The 10,295-nt window shown below is 40.3% G+C and overlaps 2 protein-coding genes across 3 annotated transcripts in view; one reads left to right on the top strand and one right to left on the bottom strand.

The window, feature by feature from the left end:
- fabp3 (fatty acid binding protein 3, muscle and heart) overlaps window positions 1-1,633 on the top strand; it is a 4,621-nt gene extending 2,988 nt beyond the window's left edge. The window contains exons 2-4 of the mRNA XM_069695650.1: window positions 1-131; window positions 1,105-1,206; window positions 1,296-1,633. The exon at window positions 1-131 is cut by the window's left edge and continues 42 nt beyond it. Coding sequence (XP_069551751.1) covers window positions 1-131; window positions 1,105-1,206; window positions 1,296-1,349 — 287 coding nt within the window. The 3' untranslated portion in view covers window positions 1,350-1,633. The remainder of the gene's footprint in view (window positions 132-1,104; window positions 1,207-1,295) is intronic.
- A 3,626-nt stretch (window positions 1,634-5,259) lies between these two features.
- On the bottom strand, window positions 5,260-10,253 carry zcchc17 (zinc finger, CCHC domain containing 17). Of its 2 annotated transcripts, none has more exons than XM_069695630.1 (7): window positions 10,183-10,253; window positions 9,028-9,210; window positions 7,806-7,906; window positions 6,923-7,014; window positions 6,744-6,844; window positions 6,425-6,597; window positions 5,260-6,190 (listed from the first exon to the last, which is right to left on the bottom strand). In XM_069695630.1, the coding sequence occupies exons 2-7, from the start codon at window positions 9,164-9,166 to the stop codon at window positions 6,017-6,019; spliced, it is 780 nt and encodes a 259-aa protein (XP_069551731.1). In that variant the 5' UTR covers window positions 9,167-9,210; window positions 10,183-10,253; the 3' UTR covers window positions 5,260-6,016. The 2 variants fall into 2 exon arrangements, with proteins under 2 accessions (XP_069551731.1, XP_069551740.1); XM_069695639.1 differs by lacking the exon at window positions 10,183-10,253 and adding an exon at window positions 10,098-10,155.
- Window positions 10,254-10,295: the final 42 nt, after the last annotated feature.

Here is a 10,295-nt window from a genome sequence, read left to right as displayed (position 1 = left end):
CCACCACCATTATCTCCGTGGATGGCGACATGGTGACGGTGAAGACCCAGAGCACCATTAAGAACACAGAGCTCTCCTTCAAGCTGGCAGAGGAGTTTGATGAGACCACCGCCGATGACAGGAAGGTTAAGGTGAGAAGTCAAAGGTCAGGTTGCAACGACAATAGGCTGTTGAAGAATACCAATCACTCAAGGGAAAAACATTTCTTTCACATTTTTATGTTTTGTCTTTTATAAAGAGGCTTTAAGTGGCTTTGTATCAGGTGACCACTCATTAAACCAACCTCCTTAAAACTCACTCGACACATTTAGAAATGCTGAGGTCACCACAAATATATGACAGTGATAAATAAAGTCACAAGGAGGATGGATGGCTGAACAAAAAACTAACTCGTCAGAAGGTGAGAGGTGAGGGTCAAAGAAAATAGACATAAAGGCCAGCAAAGGTTAGCAAAAAAGCCTAAATTCAAGATGAAGATTTAGTAGCAGAGGAAAAGACAGAGAGAGATTAAGTACGGAATATTTAACTACTTATGCCTTGAACAAAATTTTAAATGAAAGGATAAAATTACAAGTGATAAAACACAACCTTAAGCAATATAATTTAGGGGTTTTGCTTCCAGCTAAAACGTGTTGCTTAAGGTGACTAATGTTATCTAATGTTCAGAAAAAGGTTGCTGTTGGCTGTGAGTTATATTACTGACTCACTTTGCAACAGTTTTCTTCTTCCCCTACTGTTGCACTACATTTAGTATTGCCCAACATATCATAACTTACTTGTCCTCCTCCTTTAGCTAAAGTTGCGTACTTTCTCAAGGAGGTTTGCTAAAAAAGCATTTTTCTGTTGTAGTTGGTCAAGGTGGAGCTGATTTGAACTATTTTACATTGTGTTAGGTAGTTTAATCTGTAACGATGCATTGTCATATAAGGGTAAAAGGTACAATAGTTGTCTTTTAAAGTTGTTTATAAAGAGGTGAAATAGAGAGGCATAAAATGAAAACATAAATATGCATTAACTTTTACTGAACGATGTAAACATTCATTCATGGGATGATGTAATCTTGTGTGTATTAACCACGTCTGGTTGTATCTCTGCTTCCTGCAGTCCATTGTGACAATAGACGATGGGAAGATGGTGCACATACAGAGGTGGGACGGCAAAGAGACCAGTCTGGTTAGGGAAGTCAGCGGAAACGGTCTCACACTGGTCAGTACATCCAGCAATGAAATATATACATTTATAACTTCTGTACAAGCGTGTTTCTCGTATTCTGACTTTCTCTCTTTCTACCTTAGACTCTTTCGATTGGACAAGTTGTTTGCACACGTCGCTATGAGAAGGCAGAGTAAAACCCAACATCTTGCATCAGCTAAAACCCTGCATCCCTAAACTTTTTAACACCACTTGAACCCAGGCCAAGCTAAAAATTTGTATGGCTGCTGCTGATCCCCCTTAGTGTCCCTTCGTACTGTACCTTCAGTATTAACATTACTGCTGACTGTGACCTCCCTTCTCTATATAGGTTGTCCCTTCTACTGTAAGAAACCCTGAATGAATTCCAATGATGTGTTGTTGTTTTTTCCTGAAAAGCCTGGAAAAGTGTTTTGAAATTTGAAAAGTTTGCCTGTTGAAATCTAAAAAAAAAAAACTAAATAAAAGATCAAATAAAAAATGGAATTGCTCTGGGAATTTTTAATGTTCATGTGTGGCAGTTGGGCGCTTCAAGACGTTTGCTCTGTAACAACAAAGTTTACCGAACCACAAGGTCAAACAGGGACACAAGCTACTATCCTCGAGGTAAATTTCACTTTATTCTACTATGGAGTCTGCACTTATGTAAAGTTTCATTAATGGAGGTTCAGCACAAGGTTATCGTTGCTCTCATAATTTCAGATCTGAACTTTTGAGTGGGCCGAGCCTCAATGCGCTCCGATCCGAGCCATAGATAGTTACCTCTCAAAGAAAACAGCAGGGGGAGAGTTCAGTAGTGCAACACAATTGTACAAATCTAAATAGACCCCAACTTGTGTGACCACATTTTCCATCACAGTTGGCTTTGCAGGGACTCACATGGTGGTTAATTATAGCTCCTCAACAACTCCTGCCTCCGTGTATGTGTACGGACAAGCGTGTATCTTGCACTTGTCCTGGCTGCGTTAGAGGGAAGTTTTGCCAAAGCGTGTTCGTATCGTCCCCTCCCACAGTAGACTGGTGTCATGTGTTAGCGATGCACTGCCAAGTAGAGGCGGGGTGAAGGGGTGAAAGGGTGCAGGAGGAATCAGGCCACCACCTGAAGTTACCCTGACTTGAAAAGTTCACAAATTAGAGATTCGGAGTGTAACCATCTTGTAATGTGTCTGCTTATGTCCACATATCTGTGTAGAAATATATATATATAAACTGAAAGTAATGGACAAAAGGTTGACACGTGTGGCTCTGCTTCTCCGTGTGATAAAACCCTGAAATCCTAAACCTACTGAAAAAAGTTTGAACATGGATGATTAAAGTGTTGTCACGACTCCTTCGCAGTGTGTCCTCGGCAGTGAAATGATGTCAAGTATTTCCAAGAAGCTCATCCCATTTCCAAGCTAAGGAGAGTGATGAAATAAATATCAGATAAACTAATGAGATATGGGTGGGGTTGTATGTTTGATAAAAGTGGTTGGGAAAAATGATTTGAAATTAAGTTTGTTCATTGTAAATAGGAGTTTGACAAAAGTTAACTCAGTGTCTATTTCATGGATTTTTCAGAGGCTTCGAGCAGCATAAACAGATCTTAGTTAGCAGAAGGAGTCTGTGGAGGATGGCGGGATGCAGTGGAAAGCTCGGAAATAAGTATCGTATTTGCCCTGAGTTTTAGTGGGGTGCATCTAGAGATCCCACTGGTGGACAGTCCACTATTTGTACTGTCATTATATTTTGTACAAACATTCATGGTTCCCAGAGGATGGACCCTATAAACTTGGGTTTGACAGCCCTTCACCCACCAGAGGTCGCCAGTAACTCTCTGTGCCCACCTCACCTGCTCCCAACTCCAGAATCTGCTCACCTGCAGCCACACAGCCAATCAGCCTAGTCTGTACATCTCCTCTGGTAGTCTGCCACCACTGGTTGTCAGATCTTAGGGGTCCATCCCTCAGATTTAAGCCTTAGCTTAGATTTGGATGGACCCTGCCTGAATTTTTGACTGTGCTTATCCAAATGACTGTGTTCACCTGCCAGGCGTTTGTATTTTCAACAAGTCGTTGTAAGTAAAAAGTCTCTGTTTGCTTCACACCTCAGTGTTGTGCATTCGGGCCCTTTCCCTCGTTAAACTGTAACAGTTAGCACCTTCAGTGTAAGAAAGTCAGCACGTTGAAAACAGAGTTGATTGAATGCCACTCGTCAAGGTATTGATCCAAATACATTCAGGAACAGACACTGTATATAGAGATGGACAGATTGATTGATGACATCACCCATTAGTTTGCACTGGAGCCGAAATGAACCCCAGAGAATGACTTTATGGTCGAGGCCGTCTTTTCCAGTTGGAGCCAGGAACTTCCAAATATGGGATGTGCGTTGGAGCAGGAGGCGTGACTCTTGAGACCTGATTGGAGCACACAGCTAACGTGTACTGCAGCATCGGTATGTTAGCGAATGGGCAAGGTGCATTGAGCACAATTTAATGAAATCTGCAGTGTGGAACTTTTGCTGACCGCTTCTGGCAGTTAATAGTTTTACAAAACTTGAAATAGCTACACGGTTTACTCTAAATACTTTACAAATACTAACCTACAGGAGCAGCAACGTGACATCTGATTCTGCCCTCGGTCCCGCCTCTTCTTTAAGCGCTTTTCTACAAGAAAACGCTAAGATTATCCATGTTGGTGCTCGCTGTTAATCACTTTCTGTTTTGACCTTAAGAATTTTCTCTGAATGCTGAGTTTTTATTTTTTTTAAAATTTATTTTAATTTTTAAATAAGGACTATCCTCTAGAAACTATTCGTCGACACTTATCAGGTTTTTCCGCCACTCTTTTAGCTCCTACAGCTGCCTCCTCTTCATCACTTTAGTCGCAACTGTTGCTGTCTCCTTCAGCTGTGTCAAAACAGTGATTGCTGGGTGATGTTAACGCTTTCCAGTGCGGGAATGTCGCAACAGATTTCAAAACTCTGAAATACAGATTTATCTGCTTTGCTTAGACAGCATTGTGTCAACATTTTTGGAGGGATTTAATTTAACAGATCTTCATTTATATGTAAAAGTCCCACAGTAATGCTACATTTGTTTTTAAAACTATATTAAAGTTGGAAGCTATTGAGAAAGCTGACAAATATTTACTCACTGAAATTTTTTTTATATTAGAATCGCTCAATTGAGGGTCAGTTTGAAGCAATGATTAAAGTGAACTAAAACTGATTAAAACAAGCTAACAAACAGAAAAGCATTTTCAAAATAAGCACCAGCACACTTATCAGAAGGAGTGACTTTAGATCATGGCTTTACCTCGCATTAAAAATCTGACTTTATAAAAAAGATTACCTCTAGTTCCCTTAGTGTGAATTCTAATGAAATTATTGAGACTGTAACTATTTACAGATCTTCAAGTTTTTCCCAAATAATTTAACATAATAATCAAACATTTAAAAAGCAAATTGGCTAATCCTTTGTGGAAGCAGAGATGCCACATATCTTGTATGGAAAAAAGACTTCAGTTCACCCCGAGGTCAAATTAAACTTTGTAATTCATTGTGAACAGATGCAGACTCCACGTTTTACCGTTTTCTGTTGCCTGTTGCTACAGTTGTGTAAACAAGAGAAAGACAAAGAAAATGAAGAAGATCCTTGAAATGAGTAAATTGAAGTTACTGCCAGTGAAGGCCACTGGTTTGTTTCAAACCACTGTAGCTGGAAACAATCCATCACTCCACCAAACTCACAGGCAGAAGCTTAAAACTAGGTTGAGGCAGCACAAAAGAAACAAGATGTAGATTCTCTGGCGTGACCTTATCTTGTCTTTCACTGAACAAGAGGTCATCTTTCCAAAAAACAAAAAGTTACTCTGTCTTAGTACAGCTTTGACCTCATGGGACACAACCCAGCTTGAGATCTATGCAGTTCATTGCTTACTTGAAAACATTGACTTAATATGATCTCTGGGTGCACCAGACCCAAACTGACGATTTGTGTGTGTTGTGTGTGTTTTGGTGTCCAAGTACTGCCTTTAACAGCAACATTATGAGTTCAAGGTCGTTGAACAAAGAAGTCAAGAGGCATTTAGTTACCTTTTACAAACAAACAGCTTTAATGGTGTTAGCAGTTGACATGCAGGAAGAAGGTTGTGTGTGACGTGTCCCCCTGGAGGTAAAATACACAAACACGCACTGTAAAATGTACACACGAATGGCATGCAAACCTCAGGATGTCACTGTGTCATGAGGTTCCTCACTGGTGGTGCAGTACACTTTCTGTTTGTGCATGTACTCTTTCTTCTGTGCGTGTCCTGTGTAGATTTACCCACCTCATGTCGGCTTAATGGATTTCCCATAGCATCAAAAACCGGATAGCTGTAAACAATATCTGGATTTTGAAAGGGACAGCCAATCGTTGCCATATTGCTTTCACCTATTTGATTACTAATGAGCGTAGACTCAGAGGTTACTTCAGGACAAGTGGGGATTGTTACATGGCAATTTGTTTTTACAGCACTGACCTTGAGCTTTTAATCTTCACAGGAAGTACTGCCAATAATATGGACAGACAGTAAGAAAAGTTTCCCTTAACTTAAATGGATGGTTTCTATAATAAGCTGTTGGTGGAGATATTACTGGAAGATACACTGCTGGAAGTCTTTCACTCCGTCTGCTGCTACCCACTTCCCCTTACGAACCTTCCTGATAACTGCAATCTGTGTGTGTGTGTGTGTGTGTGTGTGTGTGTGTGTGTGTGTGTGTGTGTGTGTGTGTGTGTGTGTGTGTGTGTGTGTGTGTGTGTGTGTGTGTGTGTGTGTGTGTGTGTGTGTAGATGTGCATCTTAGCTGTGTTTGTGGGATTTATGTTTTTTGTGTTTCTTCTTCTTTTTGTCCTCTCTGTCGTGAGTGTTGTCATGGCGCCTCTTCTTGGATTTACATTCACCGCTGCTGCTGCTGCTGTCGCTCTCCGAATCCCTCCTCTCCCTCTTCTTCTTCTTCTTCTTCATTTTCTTTTCCTGGAGGATAAATACACAAAAAGCGGCAGTTTCAAGACCTCAAAACCAAACAAGTATTTTCCAATGATATCAGCACAAATCATACTGGACAAAGGTTCACATGAAGCAACAACCACAGACGTGCGGTGTCACAGAGAGGCGTGTGGGTTGCTGCAACAGATGACTGGGCTAAGGAAAAGGTGGAGGAGAACTGTAAGTGAGAGCCGTGCAGGGCATTCATCGTCACATTTTCACCTTCTTTTTCTTCTTTTTGTCTAAGTCTTGCAGTGGTGTAACTGTGGAGGTCTGTTGCTGTTGCTGCTGCTGCTGCTGCTGCTGCTGCTGCTTCTGTGGCTCTTCATCATCCTCTTCAGGCAAAAGGGCGTACTGCAGCCCCGGAGCAGAGAAACAGTCCTTTGTGAAGTGACCTGAAGTGAGTAATGATTTGTTAAAACCTGCTACACAAACTTAAGAGTGATTTCAAACAGATAATTTAATGAATTTAAAACAAATGTATTTTCTGCGTTTTGTTCTTTTATGATTTGACGGTCTTATAGTGAAGTTGCTTTCGTACCCTTGCAGCCGCACTTTGAACACGTTGTGTTGAGTACAGCCTCCAGTGTGATCCTGTTGCCGGTTTGGTCTCGAAACTGTTTGCGTCGCCTCGCATCCTGCCTACAGACACACACACAGATGATAATAGCACACCCGTGTCCAAGCGCACGCACATACAATAAAACTGTCAGCACTTACTCTGCCAAGACATTGTTGGGGTCCATGTCCCGCCCTGTGCCCTGATTGACCGCTTTCATGGAGAAGGACAACTTCACCTTGTCACCCTGAATCTGAGGAGCAGAAGAGACAGGTGGAATCATCCTCTGTGCGTTTTACACGTGTACACGTGCTTGTTACGTGTGTATATGTGGGAGGATTTTTTTTTGGGGGGGGGGCTGGTCCTCACTTTCTCACATCCCTTCAAAGGGCTGTTTGATGGTTAAGGGTAGGTTTTAGGATTACGTTTTGAATGAGGTTAGGGTAAGGGTTGGGATTGGACACTTAGCTGTGAAGTTTTAAATTCAGGTGTGCCGGGATCAAACTACACAAATTCAGTGCGATTAAGAACACAATTTAGTCATCGCCAATAAATTTCCTGTGTTTAGCCTGAATATGAACGTTTGAAATGACAAACGGGCCTTGTAATGTGACATAATTGAAGAACAGCAATGGGGCATCTGGGACACTGGATGACACCCTGATGAAAAGTTTTCAGATTTTTTGTTGTTTTGTTTTTAGCGGCCTAATTTGACACATCCCATGACCCATTACTTGATGTCGACCAACAGGAGGACAGAGTGAATCACACATAGCGTCTCTGTCGTGATCCTCATTCCCCAACGACACATGAAGTCACACACGAACGTGAATGACGATTGGTCCGGGTCATACTGGTAGTGTTGCCAGTCTCCTGACAAAGACTTGGAAAGAATTTATGACACTTTAATGACTAATCTGACACAGTAACCACCGTGAAAGACAAATATATATTGTGTCGTCTGATCCCGGCATACGGGGCTGAGGAAGGTATTATGTCAATGAGTTTTCTCAGAAAGACAGGGGTGTGTGTGTGTGCTTTTACCTCTTTCCCGATAACTTTAATCCACACTTGTTCCCCCATATCCACGATCTCTGAGGCATTCTCAACCCGGGAGGCAGACATCTCACTCACATGCACCAGACCTTTGTGTTTAAGGGGAAAAGTACATCTAAAGAATATATAAATGCAGAGCAGACAATTCCTCTAAAGGATTTAGACACAAATATATCTTTGTTTTACTGACGATGAATACTGAAAGATTTAAGTATTCCTTATTTCTGGCCATTAGAAAGCTTTAAGACAGATAAGAATATTAACAAGATTTACTTACATTAACAAAAGTTTGTCTTCTCCATGCATCCATACTCAATTACCTTCACTGATTCTCACTTTTGATCAGGTCTTATTTAAACAAAATAAAATATTTCTATCTAAAGCATATTTTTAGGAAGCAGATCCTAGATTTAGCTTCTTAAACTTTGCTCAGTTGGACCTCTAGTGGTGCAAATGAGTAGTTGGTGTTTCACGAGACATGTAGGTCAAGGGCAATGTATCACAGCCACAATAAATCATTTTTCATTATCAAAGAGGTAACCCTATTGTAAATATAGATACAAGACATCCCACTTCATCAATCTGTCCCACTTCTTAACATTGCTTCCTTTTCTCAACCCTCCCTGTATCTCCTGTCTGTAAATGCAGTGAAGTTCTTTTAGTAGGACGTTACAAGGACTGGAAAAAACACAAACTGAAACTGGTTTAAAAGACACTGTGATTGTGGAAAAATATTTTTTTTAAATAAGTCAACATATTTAAAAAAACAAACAAGGGTTTTACAGTAATATAAACTTTTTTCATCATCTCTTGTTTCGTGTCTTCAAATTGCAGGATGCTGCCAACCTCACTATCCCGTACACACACACACACACACACACACGCACACACACACACACACACACAAAACAGATAATTGTAATTTTCTTGCAACCAGAAAAGGAATTCTGTATAGATGTTGAAATCCTGCTCCAGTAGCATTGTGTAGCTTTGGTGACCTGCAGTTTCTTCTCCTAATTCTGGGTGAGAAAGCACCATCGTAGACTTCTACTTTTTTGTCTGTGTTTAGTATGCGTGTTCTTTTTTTTTTTTTTTTTTTACTGCAGTATTTCTTCCAATTATTGAGATTCCTTCCATTGAGTTTGCTTCTGTGACTGCTTTTCTTCTGAATAATTAAATCTTTGTAAATGTTTGCAAGGTTGTTTTCTACCTTCTTTCTTGTATCCTGGCAGTCGGACAAAGGCTCCGTAGGTTTGCACAGAAACCACCTCTCCTTTAGCAATGCTGTACAGCGGCGGCAGACCGTCCAGCCCAGCCGGCTCTGAGGCTAAGCCATCACGGTGAGACATCGTTTCAACAGAGACTCCAGGTATCAGTGAACAAATCTAGAAAACTGGTAAAGACAGACGTTTGATTATTTGGAGCATCATGACAATTAAGGTTGTTTTTTTGTAGATGAATCCAAAATCAAATGTTTGGTGGGATGAAAAAAATTACAGGACATACACATGCAGAGGACATGAAGGACATATACTGTACCAGAAGTGTCTGATTCTGTAAATTGAACAATTTGATGTATTGGAAACATCTTTAACCTTGTTAATGTTACAAGTCCTATACGAGTCCTATAGCAAAGACTCAGAGCATCTACCAAACTACTTGCTCCAATTTAACTGAATCAATAAACTCTTGGGAGGAAAAAGAAACAGTTTTACCATAACTTCCTAAAAGTTATACGATATCAGGATATGTGGTTAAGGGATCAATCAGTGTAATAGGAGATAAAGTCTTAATAAGCATTTAGGTCACTGGAATATTTACAAACAACAAATTACATCCTGGTTCAAGAGCACTCGTGTTTTATGCATATTCATCATTTTAATATATATCCCAGTTCTACTGATAGCAGCCAGACCAAAAGCTAAACAGAAATAAATCTTAACATACACACTTTTTGTGACTGCAGATAAAATAAACATAAAAATTTGAATATAGCGACACCCTGCCAATTTAAAGTCACCTTAAAAGCGTGAAGAACAAAGTTTCAAAAATATATCTAATATTTAATCCTCTAATCCCCCAAGAAGCTGGACTTGCTTGTTATGAGATTCAGGGAGTATAAATGCGTTCAGTATCTCTTGTGTATAAAAAAAAAAACGAACAGAGAAATGAATTGAAAAGTAGCACTCAGGCTAATAATCAGGCTAGATTAAAGCGATGTCTTCTACTCAGCTACCCTGTTTAACCAAACAATACCACACGAACAGGACCACTGGTTACCTCTTAAACACACATCCCAGTCTGAAATACATACACGGTGCATAATGGAGCAGTAATTCAGGAGAAGTTGTAAAACAATTGTTACCTTTCGTATTAGCGGAACTGATGTTATTTTACATCCGGTGCAAATCAGCACGACAACAGGCAAATTCACCAATCAACGCAGCCGGTACAAACTTCAACCAATCACACGCCTCG

The sequence above is a fragment of the Brachyistius frenatus genome, unplaced genomic scaffold (genome assembly GCF_029030835.1).
Source record: "Brachyistius frenatus isolate BFR_SWC_R1_liver_20210118 unplaced genomic scaffold, ASM2903083v1 Contig_2, whole genome shotgun sequence".
Lineage (NCBI taxonomy): Eukaryota > Metazoa > Chordata > Actinopteri > Embiotocidae > Brachyistius > Brachyistius frenatus.
Note: the sequence above shows the minus strand (reverse complement) of the source record. Positions and strands in the feature narration are given on the sequence as shown.

Excerpts from the sequence above, each read along its gene's own strand:
- zcchc17 (XM_069695630.1), bottom strand. The coding sequence starts at position 9,166 with ATGTCTCACCGTGATGGCTTAGCCTCAGAGCCGGCTGGGCTGGACGGT. Across the intron at positions 7,015-7,805 it reads TTAAAGTTATCGGGAAAGAG|ATTCAGGGTGACAAGGTGAA; the intron begins GTAAAAGCACAC and ends TCTGCTCCTCAG. Across the intron at positions 6,845-6,922 it reads CCCAACAATGTCTTGGCAGA|GCAGGATGCGAGGCGACGCA; the intron begins GTAAGTGCTGAC and ends GTGTGTCTGTAG.